The 25596-nt window shown below is 39.1% G+C and overlaps 1 protein-coding gene across 7 annotated transcripts in view; it reads right to left on the bottom strand.

The window, feature by feature from the left end:
• Window positions 1-25596, bottom strand: part of NEK10 (NIMA related kinase 10) — a 181424-nt gene that overhangs the window by 9820 nt on the left and 146008 nt on the right. For all 7 annotated transcript variants that reach the window (XM_019745290.3, XM_019745292.3, XM_088798310.1 and 4 more), the window contains 3 exons: window positions 16687-16787; window positions 8585-8695; window positions 737-845 (listed from right to left, as the gene is read on the bottom strand). In XM_019745290.3, the coding sequence (XP_019600849.3) occupies window positions 737-845; window positions 8585-8695; window positions 16687-16787 (321 nt within the window). The remainder of the gene's footprint in view (window positions 1-736; window positions 846-8584; window positions 8696-16686; window positions 16788-25596) is intronic.

Raw genomic sequence — 25596 nt, 5'->3', positions numbered from 1 at the left:
CTCAAAAATTATCTAGGAATTCTCAGAGTACCTTGAAACCCTCTTCAGAGAGTTCAAATATCACAAGAAAAGTTACATCTTGCTGAGGCCCTACTAATGGCCAAGTACTTTTTATACGTTTACACGGATTCTCACTACAACCCTGTGATGCAGCTACATTTTTATCCCCATTTCACAAGTAAGGAAACTAGAATTCAGAAAGGTCAAATAATTTGCCCAAGGTCAGCTACTAAGTGGTTGAGCCAAGATCTGAATCTAGGTTTTGAAAATCTGCATCTATGCTATATTGCTATAATCCCCATGTGAGACTTATGCCAAAAAAAAAAAATTTAAATATGTCAGATGGGGATTCTTCAGGTAAGTTTCACATTTTCTCCATTTTAAGTATTCATTTAGAAATCTTCATTTCTGCTTTTTATCTCCCTGGGTGCATTGGGGCATTTGATTTTCCTTCACCAGGTAAGCAAGAAGAAGAAAAAGGAAATACGACCCACCCACACAGATTCTGCTGTTTGGTTATGGTATTAATAAATGATCAAGGAAGCTGCCACAACTGGGTAAAATCAATCTCAGGGAATTTCTAGATTCCTACCATATGTCCTTTCCAACCACTGCTGCAGATAATCAAAATAAGCTCTATTTTTCTTTTAAATTGAAGATCGTCTTTTAAGGACAGCGGTTGATCCACACAGTATACCTTTGGGAAAGCCAGATTCCCTCAGTTGAAGACCATTACCTGTCGGGTCATTTGGGGATCGTCTGTTTTCACCTGCTGAATGACGCAATAAATGGTAATCTGCGGTGAAAAAGTTGGGCTCGATGGGTTCCGGAGATCCCTGAGATAACTGGAATAGAGAAAGCAATACCACATCTTTTACACTCAGAAGCGAACGGCCTGAGACCTCTGTGTGGGCCTTTCCATTTCCCTATGTCTCTGCACGGAAAATTTAGTGCCCTGTGCTTTTCAATCCCTTGCAAATAGATAAACACACATCTTCTTTCCTCCGAAATAATGTATACATTGGAGGCAGGCAAATTACAATGAAAGCAAGTTAGACAATTCCCTGGTCACATGAAAAAAAAAAAAAAAACAGAAACAAAAAAAAACACTTCATAGCTTTATGAGAACAATATAAAAATGGATAGAAAAATAATGGCATGGGCCTGAGACATCAAAATGTTATTTTCATCAGGCGTAGGAGGAATAAAATCCAATTATTCAACAGAACAACATGTTTAACTCAAATCATCAGCCTTTTTCATGTATCTGCTTGGAACAATGTCTTGTTTGACCAAGGCAAACAAGTTCCTTAATATACTCGTATTTTTCCGAATTACTATTAATTAATTTTAATCTCCAAATATTAATTCCTAGCACTCTGAAAGAAAGAGTAATTCACTAAATGACAGAGTTTATTGAAGCTCCAACTGTTTAAAGCCCTTCTATGCAGCTGAATTTTTTAAATGGAATTTTAGACTATAAACATTTTTCAACCTCCTTTCACCTTTAATTCCTACCAGCACATGGGCTGGCCAAGTTTTAGTGTCTGTGTTAATATAATATACTTTTAAAATGTCAATTCATAAATTAATAAACCAGAAACAAATGGCACAATTTGGACTATGTAACAGTAGTTACCTTGGAATCACATACTCTGCTCATAAATTAAAATACATCATTGTTCAATCACTTGAAAAAACTATTTGGCAGTACATATTAAAATTAAACAACACATGGCTACCTATGGCCCAGCAATCCCACTCTTAAGTATATGAGGTCAGACAATTAAGTTTGCGAACTTGTTGCAACAATATTGCTAACCTTTTTTGATATCAGAGGGAGTATTCATTATGCATTTGTACCAAGTGGACAGTTAACCAAGTTTACTATTTGGAAGTACTAAAAAGACTGCATGAAAAACTTAGACAACCTGAACTTTTCGCCAACATTTCATGGCTCTTGCATCATGACAATGCACCAGCTCACAGGGCACTGTCTCTGAGGGAGTTTTTAGCAGATAAATAAATAACTGTATTGGAACACCCTCCCTACTCACTTGATCTGGCCCCCAATGACTTCTTTCTTTACCCGAAGATAAAGGAAATATTGAAAGGAAGACATTTTAATGACATTCAGAACATCAAGGGTAATACGATGACAGCTCTGATGGCCATTCCAGAAAAAGTGTTCCAAAATTGCTTTGAAGGGTGGACTAGGCACTGGTGTCAGTGCATAGCTTCCCAAGGGGAGTACTTCAAAAGTGACTGTAGTGACATTCAGCAGTGAGGTATGCAGCACTTTTTCTAGGATGAGTTCGTGAACATAATTGTCTGACCTCAGACGTACTACATTCTAGACACATTTGATATTCTTAACTACTTGCTAAGGCAGGCATTATTCCCATAGGAGGAAACTGAGAAGTAAAGTAATTTGCTCAAAGAGTATAGCTAGTAAGTCGCAGAATCAGGGCTAAAATGCAGGGCTGTGATATCAAAGGTCAAGCAAAACCACCGATGCTCCAAAGACTCCTCAGATTTTGATGACCCATGGGAAACATGAAACAAAAGTGGAGCAGTTGAAAATGACTGTGGAGTTTAAAGAATGAGCAGAAGGAAAACTGATGTTCCCAGTGATACTGATGCAGACAAAGGAAGGAAGAAGAAGGTGGGGAGTCCAATTCCGGACATACCAGACGGCACACTAAATGTTCAGCCTGTAGGTGGAAACATGGATGATCCCACAGAACCTTTCAAAGCAGTGGCCCCTGTGGCTGGCTGAGCGATGAGGTGGCTCCACAGTCCTGGGCCAGCACACAGTGGGCCCTTTCTCCCTCATGAACAGTCAGCTCAGAGGGGCACTCCTGTCTTTGGCATGGAAAACCCCCCTTCTGAACTGACATAAAGGGGCTCTCCTGCTCGGCTAAACACCCACAGTTCTAAAATTCAAATGATTCCACACACTTCTGAACTAAATAATATGAAAGAGAACAGACTGTATCACTGTTATCAGCCTCACCCCACCGCCCCAAAAACCACTGATTTGGAATAAGTATTGAGCAATTTTAGCACATCATCAGTCAGCTGAGAATACAGTCAGCACCTAAATGGAAGAAAACAACGAGAAACTACACATACAATCATTATTAAATTCCTCCAACTCTACCTTCTTTTCCGTATCATAAAATAAGGTTGACTTTGCTGTAGAACAAGTACACAGATTATTTGGAATCTAAACAACTGAGGTAGGACTCTATAAAGGACACATTTATGTTTGGAACATAAATGAAATTAGGTGCCAGAAGTGAGAACATTTTCAGCATGTTCCATCACACTTCACGTACGTACCAGTCCTCTCATCTTTTTTCCTCTCGATTTTCCTTGTCCTCTTGACTGAATTACAGCATATTAAGATATAACATATGGCCTTATTTTCCCCCTATTCTAACCTACAGCTCCTTTCTATTAGTTTGTATTAGGTTTTTATAGGCCACTTTGTTAACAGACATGGTCAGTGTTTGTCCTCACTATTTTCCTGTACCTAAGCCCTCACACACAGAGGCGTGTGCCCCTCCATATGCACAGCCCACCACCAGCCCCAGGGAGGCACAACCCCACCCTCACCCCTCTTCTCCCGGAGGTAGCCCTGCTGCTGTGGTGATTACATTTCCACCAAGGAGCGTGTTTCTAACAAAGAATTCCAAAACTGAAAGAAGGCTGGGAAACCACTGTTCTATGCTAATTATGTACAGCCAGGAACTCACCCTCTCAGCACCTCCACTCAGACTCTGAAGGTGGTTATGCAGGCAGAAGGTGAATGGTGGCCTGACCCTGCTGGGCTGGAGGGCCCTGATATAGGGGCTTCTCCACTTCGGCCAAACAGGTTGGTGCTGGGCACTGCTGATTTATGAAGCCTCCATGGGGCCCCGACAAGGGCTAGGCAAATATAAGGCATGAATATGATAGGTATAAAGCCATTAATTAAAGTCCAAGGAGACTAGCAACCTGCTGCTTGGAAAAGAGCCAGAAACCTGGAGTTAGGGGTTAAAGAGACTGCCAGCTGCTGAATTGGGTAAACTTGACTCTGCTGATCTGAGCTGAAGTGTAGATTAGGAACTGAAGAGAAGCGCTGGGAAGGCTCATGCTGACAGGAAGCAGTTCTGGCTAATCTACCCCATAGCACTGAAAATGTCACTGAGTTTGTCTAGGCCTTCTCACCCGAAATGTGCCCTGCAGTATGGCAGCACTGGCAGATCTGGGAGCTGAGGAGAAACGCAGAATCTTAGGCCCGGAATGTAAATGTAATCTGGGTTGATATTTTGGCCTAAAATGGAGAAGTCGTTGATATTTTTCCCTCTCCTATCCTCTCCTGTTTCCTACCTCTCCTCTCCCTGCAATTTATTTATTAAAAAGAAAAAAAAGGTAATTTTTCATGTAAAAATCCCTAGTCTGGATTTTGCTGATTATCCCCCATGTTGTCATTTAACATGTTCTCTTGTCCCTTGTATTTGCTACAAATGGATGGCCAGATCTAGAGCAAAGATTGGCAAACTTTTTCTGTAAAGGGTCACATAGTAAACACTTTCAGATTTGCAGGCCATATAGTCTCTGTTGCAGCTACTCAAATGTGCCTGTGGGGCGAAAGCAACCATAAACAATATATATGTGAATGCAGGTGGCTGTGTTCCAATAAAACTTTATTTACAAAACAGGCTGCAGGTTAGACTGGCTTGGGAACTATAGTTTGGCCATTTCTTACCTAGGGGCTGGTCACATGCACATTCAAGCTTTTAGCAAGTCTACTTCATGGGTGGTGCTGTGCACTTTCACCAGGAGGCATATAATATCTGGTTGCCCCTCCTTTCATGATGTGAGCAGCCATTGGTGATCATGTCTAAATCCATTATTTCATTAGGGGCTATAAAATGGCAATATTTTTTATTTCTTTGGTACTTATTAGCTGAAGTACTTCTACAATGAGAACTTTTCCCCTCATTGATTTAGTTACCCTGAGAGAGAATTCATAGGTGAAAGGTAGAATCAATGTTTGATTCTTTCCTGTTTTAAATAATTTTCAAAATAATAACTTGGTTACTCAACATTCTCCAAAGGTAAAGAATGAGGCATTTCTTCTTTTGACTATCATGAACTCTTAGATTTAAACATTAGTTAATACTTTCAATCCATTGTGGTTATTATTATTGATGCTCTAATTAACCAATAGACAGCCAGTGAGAGCCTTTTCAAGTCGGCTCCCAAGTCCTTTGGACAGACCCTCAGTCCTCTTTGGTGGTATCCTTGCTGTGCGATCAGTTATGTCAAGAATTCCAGTCTAACCTCATTCAGTTCCATTCTATAGCGGCACTCGGCTATAATCCTTTAGCCATGGGTGCTAAGGGAGCTTATTACTGCCTGCTTAGTTTCTGGCAGTTTTAGTGAAAATATTAGAAAATACATACTTTTTTAAAAGATAAGATTGATCATGAATTTATATTCATTCATACTGATACTTCCAATTCAAATTTGAATTAGTATCTTCTGTCTTGTTTCTGTTTCTCCTTTCTCCCATGCTGGAAGTCCCAGTTCCCAAAGACACCTATACAATTTCTCAGGTGCTTTGTTTCCTCCTACAATTCTAGCCAAGGTTGAACAGACCAAACTGAAGACCATCTTACGTAGGTGAGTTATAAATAAGGAGCTTAAAGGGCTTTTCCTTCCTCCCTACCCCCCGACTCTTCTCTATATCCTGCTGGGTCTTAGGCCATTAATAAGAAGCCACAGTGATCCCAGAATGACTCCTTTAAACACGGAGTCCCTAGATTTCAGGAGACGTTTCAGAGGGGAAGGTAGACATCAAATGCGCTTTATGTGCCATCGCCATTTACTGCTTCCATGGCCTCAGTGTGGGTGACCGTGACAGTCGGAGGCTAATTGGTCACTCCTCTATGATTGTACAGGGAATGAAAAATCCATTTCTGAACAAAAATTGTCGCCAACAAGAGATTATACCAAAGGGGGAAAAATCAGAGGTCACAGGCTTTTCTCATTTAGGTTTAGATGATGGCAGGAGGGTTTCGTTCTATTTTCATACAGAAATATATGAATATGTCTATATAGCAATAAAGAATAGAACCGATACAGAACATATTATACGATAAGCACCTACCGTGTGCCATGCACTGCGCAAGACACTGGGAATCAAAGATGAGTAAGACATACTCACTGCCTTTGGGGAAAACAGAAATGTAAGGCAGATAAAAATCTATTTAAAATACAACAATATGCATGACAAAGTGATTGAGGCATGGGGAAAGGAAGATGAATTCTGGACAGGGAAAATGAAGGAAGGTTTTACAGAGGAACTGGCTTCTCAGTTCAATGGGGAAGAATAGAAAAATATGTTAATATCCCAGGCTGAAGATTTCTTTATCACCTAGGAGGGGAGACCTGCCTGCTTGACTGGGAGGGTACACACCAAGGTAGGAACCACCCCAAGCTCATGCTATCAGAGAAGGGGACCAAGGCATTCTTCACAGGAGAATCGAATTTACCTCTCAACCAAGTTGAAAATAAGGATGAGTCGATGCCCCTCTGGGGCCCCTCACCCATGCTCCCTGAACATCCTCTACCACCCCACCCACCCCTGCTTTTACTTCCCCAGACCAAGAACAGAAGGTAGGAGCTTTAATGAGAGATGCCGCCATCAGAAAGAGGAAGGCAGACAAGGTTGGGGGGGGGGGTACAATTTAACAAAAGGAAATCTCTTTTCTGTCAGGAGAGAAAAGAAAAACAGCAAGGAAGAGATGCAAAAGCACAAACCTAAGTAATAGAAGAAAAAATGATTTGCTTTCAGAATAGCATTGATGGAAAATTACTGAGTAGGGGAAGCGTCCCTGCCACCTTTGTGCATCAGACAGTTTGCAACAGGCACTGTCAGCTCACAAATCTAGGATTTCTGTTAAAACAAATTTGTGTACAAGCTGGGTTATTCTGAATATCATTTTAATAGGAATATAAAAACCTAGCAACATATACTCTTTTCATGGGAGAAGTGCACTTTAGTCTTTTAAAAATGTATTTATTGGTATTCAAGCTACAATATAGAAATATCACCAAATAAATATCTGAGGTCTCCTCCACTTCTGTTTTCATCTCCCCTAGTAGTTTTGTTTCTTGGCCTTATCTGCCAACACAACCCATGAAAGGAATTTTACTCTCTAAACTCTGATGAGGTACGGTTTATGTTTTGTTTACCTGCGGCTGTATCTTTTCGTTTTTTTTATGTTTTCCATCTCCTATAAGTGTATGTGCCGACATCACTGATGTGAGGCAACAAAGCAAAAATATACTGTTTGCATTTCTTATCAAAGGACCCATCATAATGCCTGAATAATGAACACGCTTATGCCTAAGATTGGAGACATTAAAGGAAAAAGAAACTTTAAAGAAAAGCATGACTGGGCCAAAGTTTAAGTATATGATGAAACTTTTAAAAATTATATAAACTTGGAGTGGGACCAAGCATCTTTACCCAGGTGGGGCCAAAACTGCTTGGGCCTTGGGTCTTTCAGGGACAGGAGAATGGGAGACTGTGACCACCTCCAAGGCCTATATTAACATGGCTACTGACCAGGACAAAGGGATTTCCTGTCACCAAGTTGTGTTAAACAGAGATAACCAATTTTCTTTCTGTCTGGTTAATTTGCTCTCTTTGTGATTTAGTTTCTTCATGTATGAATAGAAATATTTACTAGTATCTGAAGTCTAGGAGATGGAAGAATGTCAAGACGGAAAGGACCTTACAAATAGTTCATTCCATCCTCATAGGTGGAATGGCCTCAGGTGATTAAGTTACTTATTCATAGTGGCAAAGCTCAATTTAGGGGCTTGTTGCAGAATATTCTTATAACAGATTGCGATAGATTTCTCTAAAAAAAAATATATATATATATATATATATATATATATATATATATATATATATATATATGATATTTATAATATTTAATAACATTTATTCTTAGGAAAACATGCAATAATATGGAAAGAACTTTCTGTTAGTCTTCTGAGGATGATGGCTTCAGAAACAAAGGTGAGGAAATCAGAAGCAAAGACAAATCCTCCCCCCACATTCCTATGTTGAAACCTAATCCCCACGGTGATGGTTTTAGGAGGTGAGACCTTTGGGAGGTGCTCAGGTCATAAGGATGGAGCCCTTACGAGTTCTCCTTTCACAAGTGCTTTTATAACAGAGGCCCGAGAGAACCCCCTTGTTCCCCATGGAAGGACACAATGAGAAGTAGGCAGTGGACAACCTGGAAGAGGTTCCTCACCAACCTGGCCTTACGGGTGCCCTGATCTTGGACTTCCAGCTTCCAGAACTGTGTGCAATAAACTTCTGTTGCTTATAATCTCCCCCAGGGTATGGTATTTTTGTTATAGCAGCCTGATGGACTAAGACAAACAATGATAATATCCTTTTGTAGAGGAGAGAGCTTAAAGCACAAAGCAAAGGAGGTATGAAATTTAACTCTGACGATATGCTTTTGTTAGCCAAAGAAGAATTCCTACATGCAGAATACCGTACCTTTTTAATTTCAGATTTCAAATTGCAAGGGTTACTCTGCTGGCTGAAGAGGGATTTCTTGAATCTCTCTATAACCCTTCTTTTCAAATTGTGGTGCAAAGCTGGAGGAAGCTGCATAAAATGAGAAAACAATCATTATAAGCAAATTGTTCACACTGCACAGGTGACTCCTGGGAAGCATTTACTGAGGGTCAGTGTAACAGTATTCGCTCAACAGCACTAAATAAGAATTTAAATTGTACTGCAAATAGCATGACTTGCTGCTATAATTTTTCATTATAATCCAGAAAAAATATATTACTGTGCTCTCTTTCAAACGGCTGCTTATTTTATCTTACTGGTTTTTTTTCCATGTTATGGCAACCATTTTTCATAGAACAACTAAATGATATATCAAGTGCACATATAAATTGACTTTTGCAAAGAACAGATGACAGGAAGGTTGCATTCTATCAGATGCTTAGGAGTTTGGGTCATGCCCACAAGCTAGTACCATGTTAAACACTCTCCCCCTGGCCCTCGTCCTGAAGGATGTGCTACCTCAGACCAGGAAGCACATATCTGCATTAGTACCTAGTCAGGTGCTTGCCTATGAATGCACTTCAATACACAGCTGGAGAGAAATCAGTCTGTAGGGACCAAGCTTCTGAAGAAGGAGGAGAGAATTAATTAGTATATGTTAGAGCCAGGCCAGGATGAGCTAGATTTAATAAGTAGTAGGAAGTCACGGCAGAATCTTACAAAATATGGTGATTAAATGAAGATGGGGATTTCACAAAACTGATTTTGTAGTTAGTACTTTGCAGATTGAATTTATACAAGGAAATCAAAGGCCCTAAAAGTCAAAGAGGGATAAAGTCAAGTTTGGGAGAAAGATAACAGAGAAAAGAGATAGGGTCAAAATGATAAGGAGTCTCACAGTGGAATGACATTTCGTTTGTTTAAATTATGGAGAGGATTTGGAAGGAGGAAAAAAGGAACCAATAAGAGGAAAAGAAAAAAAAAATGGCTAAGTGGGAAGGAAAATGTAGTAGTAGGCACTCTCAAGATTAAAAAAAAAATTTTAAGAACCCAAGAATATAGTTTAATGTTCAGATGAAAAGAAAGAGAAATGTGGCAGAGACAATTACTACCCCACCCCCACTCCATTTTTCTATCCTCTTACAGTTTTGGTTTGGTGCCATGTGACTACTTGTGGCCAATGAGGATGATGTGTGTCACTCCGAGAATGAGGCCATTCCAAGCCAGTGTGCTACCCCATCCCTCCCCTCCCCCAGGGCCAGGAGCTTGGAGGTCACTGATTCCAGGTGGCAGAGCCACAGACGGAGGACAGCCACCTGACCTGTCCAACTTTAGTTCAGTGAGAAATAAACCTCTATTGTGTCAAGCCAAGAGACTTCAGGGTGTATCTGTTAGTGCAGCATAACTTAACCATATCCTAACCAATACAAGGAACATCTCAGAGGGTGCCAAAAAGAGTATGCACATTTTAAGAAAGGAAAGAAAAAACTATTAAAATTGTAATAATCTATACCGATAACAAAAGATGAATACAAGTCACATTTGACTTCTGCAATTCAAAGAGGTGCTCAAAGTGGTTACCATCAGCGTCCAGACACTTCTGATTATGGCAAACTACTGCTTGAGCAACGTTGACCAAAGTATCCACTTGTGCATATTTTTTTGACACCCCTGGTATTATTCAAGTTTCACGAAACAGGGAGCTTAGACAAAAGGCCATGGTAGGGCAGTAAACAGGGTCTACAGGGGCTTGCTCACAACTGCTGATTTTATAGCGAAGAAAAACTGTTCATAAGCCCCAACACACTAGAATATGGGACCCATTAGAAAGCACTGTAATGATATAAAATAATAACAATGCAACTGAAAAAAGTTTTTAAAATGAATCTTCTAGTCAATCCTTCGACTTTGCTTGAGCCAAAGCAGGTTTAATTACAGAAGAAGTAAGACTGGAGATTCTGCAGCCCCTCAATGTACTTTGAAAGGTTTTGTAGGCTCACAGCATTGAACCTCTACTGATTTCTTTTTATGTCAATATTATGGCTTTCATTTACCTTGATACAGATGTGTTTACTGCCTCCTATCCTCAGCAAACAGTCATAATTAATGTTGTCCTTTCACATGGAATGAAAAGGGGAAATCAAGAAATGAGAGAGAGACAGAGAGAGATTTCCCAGCACTAATGAGCAAATAGTGGAAGACAGAGGAGAAGGAAAATGAATATAAATGATATATGTGTGTGTGTGAGAGATTAGCAAAAGTGGGAGGAATTTAACTCAGAGCCGAACCAGACAATGGAAGGGAGGGGCATGTACACGCTTTCCTAGCAAGCGGATGAGTCGGAGTGGAGAAGGCATGGCCAAAGCACCTGAAGATAACTTTTTGGGGATTGACAATTCCCTACAATTACTCATCAGAAGATGCTACTTCCCTAAATTAAACACCAGAGGGCATCGTTGGCCCAGGACCCTTTCGTGGCTGCCCCACAGGATTCCAACTGCCAGAGAGAAAGGTGGTAAGCTTCTCTCACATACCTCGTCATATACTATGGCAAACTTTTGACGATGTGAAGCATCAGTGGGTCCCCAGATTCCTTCAGAGGCAACTTGCCCAGTGCTGGCAGCTATCAGTATCAGATTACTAATTCAGATACTCTTAAAATCGTTGGGATTTATTTAACTCAATCCTCTAGTTAACTTAGAATTTATTTACTACTCCTGCTGGCTTGAATTAATCCTCATAAAAACTTTCTTGAGTCGGTTAACATTCTGTCAATTTAAGAGTCATGCACAGGGCAATATTCGAAAGCTGTTGCATCTTATTGGAATAACTTATCTCTATTGACAGCACCCCATTTTTAAAGTTTTCAGGGAAGAACACAGAATGATGACTCATGCATAGTTTAACTGCAGATGATGCAAGTACTATATATATTATATATATATATATACACACACTATATTACTAAGAATACAATATTAATGTGTATGATTTATATGTGCCTGGCACTATGATTACTCCTCTATGTGTAGTATGTCATTTTTTTCCCCGACAACAAACTCATAAAGCTGGTACTATTTTATAGGTGAGGAAATCAGAACTTAAAGACATCATGTAACACACAAGGATACTTTCTCAGTTTGTGAGTCTTTTAGAACAACTATTATTCTGGAGCAAACACCAGCACCACTAGTATTATTGTAGCACAGCACTTCATAGTTCAGAAACATTTCACATACTTTATTTTCTTTATCACAATAGTCCCGTAAGCTGCCTAAATGTTACCAATGAAGAAAATTTTACTGATTCTAGAAAAGATAATGAGTCCCTCAATGTCACATGTCTGAAAGCTTGATTTTTGTTACTTTTTACTCTATGCCAAACAAAGTAACGCAAGAAAAAAATGAAATCCAAAATGTATGGTTTATAGTAGGTTTTCTCCAACTTGCATAATATATGGATTCTTTCTAAAGAATGACATTCTCTAGTCTCTCCAAGAACACACTGGCAGACCAGAGGGCTCCATCATAGTGACTTAAAATCTTTTCTATCATAAAAACCCTATTTTGATATATTACTACTTAAGAGATTGCCCTCAGTGCTAAAGTAAAATATTCACATAGTATCATAAAAATAAATATAAAGATGTAAAACTTCTCTTAGAATTTATAAACCCTGAAAACATGAGTAGACTTGAGAAACACAGCTTTACCCTAAATTCTATTTACTCTGTCGCCTTTGTTATTAGAAACCAGGGGGTTCAGATAAGAGGTTATGGATGGTTCTATTTTCATCCATCACCATTGTTGAAAAAAAAACAGTGTGTGTCACTGATGACAGTTAGTAATATAACTTTCATCTGAGGACAGCACATTGCTATTCCTAACCACATATTTTTGTTCTGTTGGCAACAATTATGGTCGTTAAGATGACCATCTGAAGGAGCTCCCACCAAACTGCCTGTCTGTTCTCTAGGAGACAGATGTTTAATTTTCTAAAGTTGCTCTATGCTGATTTTCAAAGCATTTATTTAACAAAGCAATCACATCCTAAGTATAGAGTTAAATCCAAAGCTGAATTCGGCTCTGTGGGTCTTACCTAAGCAATAACACAGAAAGACTCATACGGAAAGGAAACGTGAGTACTTTGGTCATCTGATACGCCCAGAGATCGATTTTGGTTTCCAGCAATGGAAATGAACCACATTGATTTCATTCTCAGCTTGCTGGTCTGAAGATTACCATCTTAGTTTTGATGAAAACAGATGTCAAATCAGTGAAGGCAGGGTAAGGATTTTAACATCCATCCTGCCTTTTAAAAATAGTTGCTTGTAGATTATTTCCACAGATCTGTCTCCATGGAAACCAGATAGAAAAGGCCACCACCAGCCAAAAGTAAGCAGTTTCCCCTATAAGGTCATCAGTTGGTTGTCAGGAGGGGCCTGGCCCTGAAATTCAGGTCAGCTAACACAGCACCAGTCTCATCTGTGAGAGTTTGACTAGTAAATAAATATGTGAACAAGAAAGTGCTTTTGTTATTTCTTGTTTGTTCTGTCATTTCAGTTTTACTTTTAGCGGTTTTCCTTTGCCATTTGCAGAGAGAGAGAAAAAACTGATCTTGGTCTGTAACCTACAGCAAACACTCTAGTTTAATGTTTAGACTTATATTTATCTCCTGCCTTTGAAAGGCACTGACTTTGGTTCGCTCAGTAATTTAGTTTCCCAAAGAGAACTTATTCCTTATTATGTGCAATCCCATAAACTTTAAAGTATTCTGGAAGTACATTTTAAAAACTACAATGGTTATATGTGAGCTTGTAGCATGGAATTCCATCTTGCCCAAAACTGTGAAATCGTTTGTTATGCTGCCAACGTAAGCGCATAATAGTAAGCCATTCACAACAGTTTCATTCTTGCTTTAAAATACTTTGAAATACAATTAAAAAAAAAAGGGAATGTCTCCATTAAAAGGGTGTTCTTTTGTACAAAACTGAGCAAGACAGGCATGTGAACACTGTATTTAAGTTTCAAAGGGTATTTTCTCTCAATTTAGTAGTTAATCATTGAGGAAAGCTATGTAAAGTTATTTCCATAACACTAAAGTGAAGAATGCTTTCTCCATAGTTCCATATCAGTATTTAAATGGAAATGCAATTGTGAATATAATATCTTTACACAATAGAGATAGAGCATATTGTATTTGAACTTATTAGTCAAGTTTCTGGCCCCACCCCCCTATATTTCCTTTTGCCCCTGCACCTAGTTAACCAGGTAGACAATTCTGTGTGATTGCCTAGGAGAAAGGTTGACAGCAGACAATGGAGAAAATGTAATCAATTTCAGACTCTTGAATCTCAAAAGGGTAGCCCTCAGAATAACTGAAAAGAACACGAGATTTGGGGTAACAAAAAAACATGTGACAGGTAAGAGTAAGGCTACTCCCCAGGCTAGAGAGAGATGTCATAAAGGAAGCAATGAGAGAGAATTCAGAGGTGGGTGGGTCCCAGAGAAGGGACTCCCTTGCTTAGCCTGTCGGGCAACGTATGCCAGTGGTCAATTTATTGCCTATCTCCAAATCCATCCTTCATTGCCCTACTTGTGATCCTGAAATATTTCTCCCCTGCCAACTGGCAGGATGTCCAGCTGTATCAGTAGAGGCACTGAAGGACCTTGTCTCTGGTTCCTGGGAAGCTCCTGCCTTGCCCGAGTCCTGCAGCACTGAGCAGTCAGCAGCAATGGGGGCCCCTAGAGATGCTCACCCCCAGCCAGACTCAGTGGCACAAATCCTGCAGGTGGCTCCCCAGAGAGTTCCATGGAGCCACCCCGGCCTGTGGTCAGCTGCTCCTATAAAGGGCACTGCGCATCACAGCACCCCCACGTGCTAATTTCCAGCAAGTTCCACAGCACGACACCTGACCACAGGTGGCTTGCCCCAACCCCCCAGAGGGAAGCTGCCCTACTAGTTTCTCCAGCACAGCACCTCAGCAGAGCTCTCTGACCTTTCCAGTGATGCCTGAACCTCAGCCCGGAAGGTGGGGGTGTCCTCTCCTATTTTGTTCCTTTCTTGGGTGCTATGCCTTAGCCCTGTAAGTAGTGATTTCCCTATCTGCTCTCCCTATGTTCTCTAGATTTCTTTTCCCCTCCTTCGTAGATAATATTGGTTTCAGGTAACAATTCTTCATATTAAACCTTCCCTGTTGAAATTACTGTGTTGTGTCTGTTTCCTGACTGGACTCTCACTGATACAGATTTGGTTCCATGAATGTCCTAGGAGAAAGACCCATATGGATGGGATTTGGGAATTGAATTGATTGTGCCCTTGGAACTGAGCCCAGTGCTAAGGTTTTTGCCAATAGGACATACATAGGCTGCCATGGCATGCGGTGGCATCACAATTAACCAGGTTATCACACTGATGAAGAACCAACTGAAGTGAGTGTCCTGGATGCCCAAGTGGCTGCTGCCCTTGGCCGTTAGGCAGTATGAAGACTACAAGGGCTGTGCTGTGGGTACTTTCCATCCACGGTTGGGAAGCCACCGATGCAGAGGGCACACTGCATGTATTGTTCTGTGCCATTTTATAAAGGGACTTGAGCATCCAGTCCCTGTGGATCCCAAGGGACTGCCGTTAAGTTGTGGTTGTTGTTGTTGTGTGTTTTTTTTGGGGGGGGTATCAAAAGTTTTACATAAATTTTTGACTGCATGAGGGTCAGTGCCCTTAACCCCTGCATTGTTCAAGGCTTAACTGTAGGCCCTCAGCTTGCCACAGCATCCCTAATGTATATAACAGAAAATTCTAGGTCTGGTAGACAAAAACATGAGTTGACTTGCTGTTGCCACAGTGGAGAATCATAGCCTCTCACACAGTTTCCAGGCTTAAGTCAGTTCAAAGATCCAAAGCTGTTTGGTTAGTGGGAAAGCTAGGGCCGCTTGAGAAAGAGCCTTGAAACACTGCTATTAGGGACACACTATAAATTTACCCCCCAAGCCTTCCGTAAAGAGATCTGCAGCCATTTCCTACAGTGACTGTTCACTCGGGAGCAGGAAATACACAGGCTTTCGGGGACATGGGACACTGGACACTGGTTGCAAACTGACACTTATTCTTCGAGTTTTATAATGTCACTGTGGTACACCAATCAAAATGGTTTTCTGTTTGTTTTGTTTGCTTTTTTAGAGGCAGCCACAGATATATTAGCCCAAGTTTGACTTATAATGAACCCAGTTGGTCCACTGATCTGGTGGTATTTCTCTCTAGTACCTGAATGTATAATTGAAATTGCCACAGTTGGCAACTGACAGAATCCCCACATTGGGTAAGATTCTCTGAATCTTTGGGTGAGGGAATGTTTATATGTTTTGCTCACTGATATGTCTCAAATGCCTAGAATAGTGGTTGGCACGTAGTAGGCACCTATGAACGAACTGCATAAGACATGCAATCTTAGATTGCAAAATAATAGTTACTTTCTTGTCCAAATGTCTATACTTCTTTATTTACAAAAAAGTTCTTTGCTCATTAACAGTACACACCTTTGGTAAGTGAACATTCAAGTTAGACACATTTCTATAAACAATAGCTATTTTTAAGCAGTGACTGCTTCCCCAGTACCCAAGAGTCACTGCAGGAAGAGTCACAAAAACGAAGTTTTGCAAACCCTTGATTTTGTGAGCTTTAAGGTTTCATTTCTCTGAGAGGTTCTGGTTTTAACCCAATAATCCCAGGATTTGTGAGTGGACGCTACTTTACCATTCCTTTCCTGTAGTGAAACTGCTTCAAAAGCCCAGCTCTGTCCCCACTTTCATCCCCACACTGAGGTCCATTTGTGTTGAAGTTTGGTTTAGGTTGGGGATTAACAGAGAAAGAGTATGTTTGAGGTCATAGGGAAAACGTGACATATTTGCTTTTTTTACCCTCCTACCTCCCTAACTCTGCTGTTAAGACAAAGTACCCCCAAATATATTTAGTTGGGAGGATAGCAACAAATACTGACTCTAACTGAAAGTTTCGCAAATAAATTATTCAGCAATATTAGCAGCAAACTTGTATTTCATGGGGAGAACTAAAAAGCCAGCACTGACCTGCGTGATGTAGATGATTTTGTGCAGCTGAATTAAGATCTGCTGGATAGGATCACTGATCTGACGAACTTTCCTCTGGGACACAGCAATTCCTGCAGATGCTGTGGGTGATAAATTTTTCAGTTAGTCAAGATCCTGGATTTCTCTCTCAGAAGTTATATGAGTGGAAACTGGGGTAAAATTCTGAAGAAAACAAAAATTAAGCAAAGACTATCATTCTACCAATGAAATGATATACAGAGGCCCCGTAGCACTTTGATACTTTATAATATTGGATGCACAATTCCTTCCCTTTACTTCTCAGATGTCTAAGTAACATAATGATGTTACCTCTCATAATATCTGAAAGTTTCTCTCTCTCTCTCTCTCTCTCTCTCTCTCTCTCTCTCTCTCTCTCTCTCTCACAGAATTTTTGCCTGCAATTACATCAGGCTGCCACAAGGAGGCAGTAGTGCCTTGGATACTGTGGCCATTGAAAAGCTGGGCGTTAGATATGTGCAGTTAAGAGACTATCATGTTTTTAAATTCATTTGACATATTTTAAAATGAATTGATTAAAACTACTAAATGCAAACACTGAATAGACAATCTTACAGGAAAAATAACCCAAAACCAAAAAATTCTAATAAAATTTACTTAGAACTAAGTAACTTTCAAATCCTTAGTCATTACAAATTATAATTTTCACCTGGATTTCTATCTAGGTCTAAACAGGACACATTTATAATTTATCCCAAATTTTCATCATAGAGCTACACCACTTTCACAGTTTTAGGCTAGCTTGGTGTCAACTATTATTTTCCTTATGGATATCTTTCTGAGTTAATTGAGAAATTTACACAAGAAATAATTTAGTTCTCATTCATATGTATTTAATGCTTTGTTTAAATGTTTGAAATTTACAGGATCTATCTTCCCTACGAACTGTGTCTAACTCCTTTTAAACATCAATTACTTGACCCTTAGCAAAGATTTAGTAAATTACTGTTAGGGTAAAAATGTGAAGGTAAATCAGGACAAATTAAGACAGATCTAAAATAGAAAACAGAGAATTGGAGGTGTTGGCTCCAGACTATACAGGTGGCCGACTGTACATATATCATATTTTCTACAATGATGCTTCTTGCAGAAATAATTCTTAAAATGTAACTGTCTGTTTAGACTCATACCTAAAACTAGAGACCATGTAATGTGGCCAAGTGGATGCTGCAACAGGAACATTAACTTGGCATTTTCTGAAACTAAAGGGCTGGGTTTTGATCACTTTATATTGACTAGTTTATGTTTTTGGTACATGGACATTTATAGGGGAATGAGTTAAACTCTCAGCATGGCAGAGCATTCTTAGATTTGTGATGACATTTTGAATGGGATGTCACATGAGTTTGACTCTACCTTGCCACAAGAATGTGTTCATCTGTGGCCCTAGATACAAAAAGGCTAGATGCCTGCCTTCTGAATTACTCAGTTATGCAATGTAACTTAAAATTGCTCTTAAGACCCTTTGACCACGCTCTCTCAATCCCAGGAAATTCTTGACTTTTAAAAATAGTTTTGATGGCTCTTTAAAAAGTAAATTTACAAATGTTTAATTATACAGGCCCCTTGTAAAACCAGCAAACAAACATAAAAAAAACCCTAAATATTGCAAAAGAGGCTAGAGGCTCCCTGGAACCACTACCCATCAGCCTCCTTCTAATCTCTGATATCACCTTCGTGTGTTGCCTTCTAGTCTCTTTTCTATCCATTTACATGCATAAGTGTATTACTTCAGAACAGTATTTTTCAAAATGTGGCTGAGTCCTGAAATCAGTTTAATGGGTCATGAACAGCATTTTGAAAAATGGGATGGAATGAAATGGAACAGGATAGAAAAATGTCAGAGTGCATTGCACGTAGTAAGAATCCACATAGTCAAGATATAAAATGTGTTTCTTATTGAGGGTCATTTCCAAAAGAGTTGAAAAGCTACTATTATAGAAAATCTACAGTATTACCTCATTCTCCCTTTCTCTCTTTTTAAATAAATGGTGACATATCATAAGACTGTTTTACAAATTTTTTCCTCACTCAGTCTGTCATGGACATTCTTTTTGTGTCAATACACAATTTTAGCTCATTTTTTTTATAATCACTATTGAATAGTACTACATGTTCTGCATGCATCATAGTTTACTGAGCCACTTCTGTCTTGATGGGCACTTAGTTTACTTTCAATTTCTCATGATTATAAATGATGCTGCAGTGAGAATACACATGTATGCCTCATTGTGCATAAGTACAAAAGGTATCTTAGGGTAGATAAGGAGAAATTAAATACTAGTTGGGCATCCGGATATACATATTTCTTATTTTAACAAGTAGACTTCAAAGTGACTGAATCAATTTGCCCTCTGATCAGAAGGGAATCCATTTTCTACACCTTGATCAATACCACATATTATCAAACTTTTCAATTGTCAGTCTGATTTTGTTTTATTTTGTGTTCACGAGTATCTGAAGGCTGGTGAGGTTATTGCACTTGTTTGGTGAATTTCCTGTCTGTATCCCATGCTTCTTTTTTCTTATTGATTTGTAAGAGCTCTTGACATAGTCTGAACACTTACGCATTAATTGCATTTTATATATTAGAAGCATTTTCACCTCATCTGTTACTTCTTTTTAATTTAAAGGGCATTTCCCACTCCCATCACCTAGACTAAGGGTAATTTTTAGTCTCGGGTACCACCAGGACAGTCTCTTTGGTACCTGTTGCTGCTGTGTCATGGCAAGATGCCATCACCAGTTCAGCACTCCTGGGATGCTCTGGCAAGATTACTGAGACATGTTGGAGGCATCACATGAGTTAGGATTGGGGAGAAAAGAAACTGTGAGACTGGCAATGATGGGCAGGGAATCTTGCTGTAACATTTGCAAACCCTCTTGATTTCCTGAACAATTTCAGCTAATCCTGAGTATGAGAACTATTATTCCTCCTTTTCTATCTGATCAAATCTTCACAATTTTTTATATCCCCTTACCCTAAAATGTGTATTTATTTAGCCCTTAATCATTTTAAGAAAACAAAAAAAAGGGTAAATATCCAAATAGATAATTTTTAAAATTTTTATTCTTTATTTAAATATTAGTAACTACCAAGATCATGGAAAATGTTAGCCATCATCATTTTGAGTTTTAAAGCATTCTCTCTCAATAAATCTTTCAGATTAGCCCACTAAAAGTACTATATATCCTAACTATTCACACATAGTAAAACGCAACACATATTTACATTGACAATTTTGTCCTAAGAATCATTTTGTTAAAACAATTTTCCCTTAAAAAGACATCAAGAAGTAGATCATATTTCAATGTCATTCATATGGAGTATGCCCATGATTCATATTTATGTGGTTCCTACTGCAAAAGGTAGACAGTATTGGACTTATTAAAATGTAAAATGTAAATAAAATCAAAGTTTAAAATTAGAGTACTTCATATTCCTTTAATAATTTTTAGTGAATTTAGTGTTTTGAAACTTAGAAGGAAAGAAACTAGAAAATTCCCCGTAAGAGGTAATGTACATAAAAGTGTTAAAAAACTAAAATAACTAATAAGTTTTGCTCACTTACTCTGTGGTGAGCATGACACTATAAACAGCTATTTTTCCCCTCAGGGGTGGTACTGGAGGAAGACTAGTGTTTTTTTAGCGGGAACTTGGGTGAGATACTGGGCAGGGATTTATACATTTATTCTCATCTAATCCTCAGAACCATTCTGAAGGATGGATTTTTAATCCCCATTTTATAGATAAGGATACTGAGATTAAGGAAATTGCCCAACCAAGAACACAAAGCAAGTGAGTGCTGGGATGGGAAGCTAGGGGGCCCTAAAACACTACACTGACTCAGTCTACACAGGATTTGAGGGGCTCCCGATTGTCCTCCTAATTTATGATTTGGAGGCTGTGAAATCATGGACAATTCCTCTGATTACCTCATAAAATATTTACACTCCTTCCTAGGCCTGAAATACTATTTCTCTTCTTAAAAGGGTTGCAACTTTTAACACGATGTTCTACCTATTCCTTTGAACATTTAATGGATTAAATATTTTTGGAAATCATATACATGGAATAAACGGGAAGCATTAGGTCTCAGTGTCCTGTGCAGTGCACTCTGTTCTGACTTATTATCTCACGGCACATTGCTACACCAAGTTATTTGTTGCATGTCCCTGTCCTTTGAGACCTGATTTACACCATATATCCTGTCTACTGAAACTACAATTCACAATGTGAGCCCTGAAGCTGTTAATTACTACAAATTGAACAAGAGTTGGATTGCACTGTATTCCCCCATTTGACCAAGATATAGTATCAACCTACTGTTTTTCTGAATTCTCTCTAAGAGTCAGAAATGTTGGAACAACAGGAGAAGATAAAGTTTTGGGGCAGAAGATCCCCACAGAAGTGGAAAATATTTTTCCATTTTGAATGGGGCTAAAACATACATGGGCTTCTCTCTATTGGACCAACTTCCCTGTTGAAAGAAAACACGTTTTTAAGTATGGTGAACAGATTCACTCTCACCTCTTTCCTTTAAGTACATGAAGTGAAGTAACTGAACTATAGTTCAAATCTACAAATGTTCAGTAATCAACCCCTATGCCCAGCAGTGTGGAAGGTGCTAGAAGTTAGACAAAGGATGCTGCACTCACAAGAGGTTCATGGGAGGTTCACCCAGAGAACCATGGGACAGAGGATAGAGAATTGATGGAAAGGTTTCATTTGAGAAGTCCATGAAGAATTACTAGGTCTTCAATAGGCACAGGACGATTTGGTGCGAGGGACTGTATATTTGATTGGCAGCTTCTGAGAAGAAGAAACAGTTCTAGCAAAGTGAGGGCCACCTCTGGAGAACAGCACAGTGTCTAGTTTATCAGGTGTGAAGTACAATAAAAGCTGAAGAGGTAGCCAGGGACTGTAGATGATGGCAAGGAGGCATAAGAGAGACTGTATGTCAGGAAGGGTGATCTCATGAGACGAGGCCTAGAGCTGAAGTCAGAAGGTCGGGACTGGAATAGCAGGTGGTGACTGTGGGAGCAGGAGCTGAAGCTTGGACTCAGTCATTGAGTGAATGACATCCCATGGAAAGGGAGAGGAAAATGAGAGAGAAGATGATGACTGGGGGCTAGGGCATGAAATCCCTCCCAACACAAATCAACAGGAAGTTCCACAATCAGGCAGAAATTGTTAGAAAGGGCCTCGTTCCCCCTAACGCCACATCCCGGCGGAATTTCCTACAGGATGGCAGGAAACTGCATCAAAGCCTCAGCTCCTTTCACTCTCTGAGTGATCAGCCTCCTTTCACTGCCCTTTCATTTGAACCTTCAGATACAAACTCTATAAAGGCAAAAGAAGCAAGGCTACTTTGAAGGCCTTCTCTCTTGTATTCTGGCTCAATCACCTTTACATAATGCATCTCACATCCTGTTCAGGCTGTGTGTGTGTGTGTGTATGTGTGTGTGTGTGTGTGTGTGTGTGTGTGTGTGTGTGTATTAGGGAGAGCTTCTCCCAGTTCCAAACTTGCTATCTCTTTAGCTATTTCTTCGAAGTATGACCTCAGGGTGCTTAAAGTAGAAGTTCTTAGAAATGACTACATAATATACATGGTGAGATGCTGTGTAGAGAATTCACTGTTGCATTATTTCCCACACTTAGTTCTGACTTCATGAGCCTCCTATTGTCAAGCATGCAATGGAGACTTGCATTTCCCCAAGGTGGGGTGGAAGAGAGGAACCAGGGAACGGAGAGAGTACATTCCTGGCCTTTAAAATCAAAAGGCAGAGATTCAAAACAGCTATTGCTGAATAAACTTCTTCCTGCCCCTCCTGGATAAAATAAAGTTTCTCTGAGGAGGGAGGATAAAGAGAAAATGAGAAGCAAGGAAAATCTCAGAAAAGACTCCAATTCTAGCTCGCTTTGGGCAAAGTGTGGGGTGGGAGCAGGCAGGAAGGAAGAGTTGGATGATGGAACTGTCTAAGTTTTGGGATTCAGGAGTGGTAAGGCCATGTGCCCAGTTGCCATGGGGATCTCGGGGAGGCCCTAGTCGTGCAGATGTTCCCTGCACCATACGGCACAGGATCAAGTGAGGCTTCCTGGGGTATCAGAGGCAAAGAGTCTCTACTGAAGTCCCAAATCTCCAGGCCTGGAGAGGTGGGGACCAGCAGGCTAACCTTCCCAGACACCTGACAAGGTGAGCTGACAGCACGAGAGAGCTTGTCCTACCAACGTCTTGCCTTTGTTCTAGGGAACACAGCCACTGGTGGAAACATGGACTGGGAACTGGAAAGCAGGTAGGGCTCTGTCATTTCTTTGGATACCAACGTGGAAGGGTAACCACACTCAATAATCAGATTAGATACCAGCACAGATGGTCTCAAAGCCCCAGGACCATGATGCCAATGAAATCCTTGGAACAAAAATATCACCCAGGGAAGAAGAGAGAGAAGGGCAATCCTTAGTTTGACTGACTTTAAGCCTGATATGATAGAGAAATCACCAAACATGGACATTTACCTTTAAGCTAGTTGATTATGTTTTCTGATAACTGGAAGGGGGTTCAATATAAAAATTAAGTTCAACGTTGGAAAAATATAGAAAGTTAAATTTTTGTTCCTGAATTTGTGATCTAAAACTAGCATATGCATTTGGTCTAGTCCATACAGCCTGACATTTCTCCACTGACTTAGTTATTTCTTACGCAATGCTACAATGACTGACCAAGTCATTCTGGCTTCCTTTATTCCTTTTAGAAGGAACTTTTCTTTTTCTTTCTTTTTCTTTTTTTTTTTTTTTTTGTATGAAAGTCAACTCTATTGCTGAAGCCCAGAATTCTCAGGAATAAAATACTGTGATGTGAAAAACACACTGTTTCAGCACTATGGATGCAAAGGCTAACCAATAAAAAAGAAGTGTACATCATCGCCAGGAAGCATCCTCCTGGAACCTAGTCCACACGCCCCCAGTGACTCCCTTGGCATGAAGAATTCGGAAGCAAATTATCATCGGTAAAATAAATTTGTGTCTCCCACTCCTTCCTCAGCCTGAAGTCTAACATTAAAATATCATTTTTCCCCATTCTTTAAGTAGTCATAAGATTACTTATACAGTTGTTCTCAATAGCAAGGATAAATAAGGATTTATACAGTGGTAAGTCTGCATCAGTTACACAACCAGTAGTTTTCAAGGGCCTTATCTCAGAGCACATATTCAAGATATATGCAAACTTTACTAAAGATGCTTCTAATGTGGTTGGGAAATACAGCTAATTATATCCAAATCCCAATAAACAATATAGAAGAGTATATAATTATATGTTAAATTGCATCTATAGACTGGTACGCATATAAATTTTGATTAAACTCTGGCGAGTACATTTTTATATGCTAAAAGAATTGCTATGCCATAAAATGAGAGAACGCATATACTTAAAATCACTTTGGAAACTATAAAATTTAGTATTACGTACTTTATGTTAGTAACTAATTTGAAAGTAAGCTACTGAAAGTTGCTCATAATAAAGGCAACTAAAATATTAGCTGTGCTCTATGGCATATTTAGATGAGACACTGACTATTTAGATCTGACCTTTACGAACAAAGGACAAGTATAAAAATAGATTCCCTATCATCTAGTAAGAAAATAAAATTAAGAGCCTAGAAGTCATGAAGTGACAATTTCTATTCAAAATGCAGAGCACAAGAATTTCCATACATCAGTTCACAACCTGGGTGTTAGCGACTGGAAAATGAAAAACTAATCAAGGGAAGGAAAAACATCAGTGGCAATCCAGTCAAATTAGGCCATACTCTTAGTTGACATTACATTTGCACTTTAAATTTGGGTTTGACTGATACTCTTAAAAATTTACATTTGACCCACATTGATAACGTCCATGATATTAAAATGTACTCTATATATTTGACAAAGAATACATTTCTTGTAATATGTTTTGGTATGATTTTATTTTCACAAATATAGGACACCATTTCCCCTACTTCAGTAGGAAAGGACTGTTTTTTTATATCAAAAGATCCTAGATTTTTTCTCTTTCATTCAAAATATCTTGTTTGATTAATTCATTTGACTCTATAGCCAACAGAACCAAACAATTATTTTTAAAAATTGAGTTTTCCGAGGCATAGGGTACTTACACACAATATAATTTTACACAGTAAGTAGATTGTGTATGAAAAGTATTCCTTTTTTAATTTTCTTTTCCTTTTACTGATTATATCAAGATTAAGTTTCAGTGTGAAGTAAGTATGACGTCACCATTTCTCAAAGATTAGCTAATGTTCTTTCATAACAAAGAAAACAGAACGCAGGATAAGCAGACAGCAATATCTACTTGGAATTTAGCAATGTTGTCTTGCTTAGATTTGCATTTATTTTTACAGTTGACATCTATTTATGGCAAGTGATACTCTACTGGCTTCCCATTTGTAGCAATAACATAACCTCCTCTTTAAATAAATTTAAGTTGACTAAGTGAGTCAAATTAAAGAAGCATAGATTAGGAGAATGATACAGATGGTACTCAGGTATGGCCAAATTTGTGCAATGGTAATCTACAAGTGACTGAAGTGAGGGAAGTAGAGCTAAAATAATTAACATGTTTAAAATGTTTATTCATTCATTCATGCCACATTAATTACTGTTAACATTTTCATCTGTGCAATATAGAAATTCTTAAATTTTTATTTCTGTTGGCAGAGGACTACAGTCTATTATTTAACCTAAAGAATTTGTATAAAATAAATTATTTACACAATCTAGTTAGTATTAAAAGAACAACAAGACTTTTAATTGTATTAACTTGAAATGGTTCCATGGTTATCTGCTCTACAGGAGTTTGGAGGTACATT

Source organism: Rhinolophus sinicus, chromosome 5, assembly GCF_057876585.1.
Source record: "Rhinolophus sinicus isolate RSI-liver-muscle chromosome 5, RSI-T2T, whole genome shotgun sequence".
Taxonomy (NCBI): Eukaryota; Metazoa; Chordata; class Mammalia; order Chiroptera; family Rhinolophidae; genus Rhinolophus; species Rhinolophus sinicus.
Note: the sequence above shows the minus strand (reverse complement) of the source record. Positions and strands in the feature narration are given on the sequence as shown.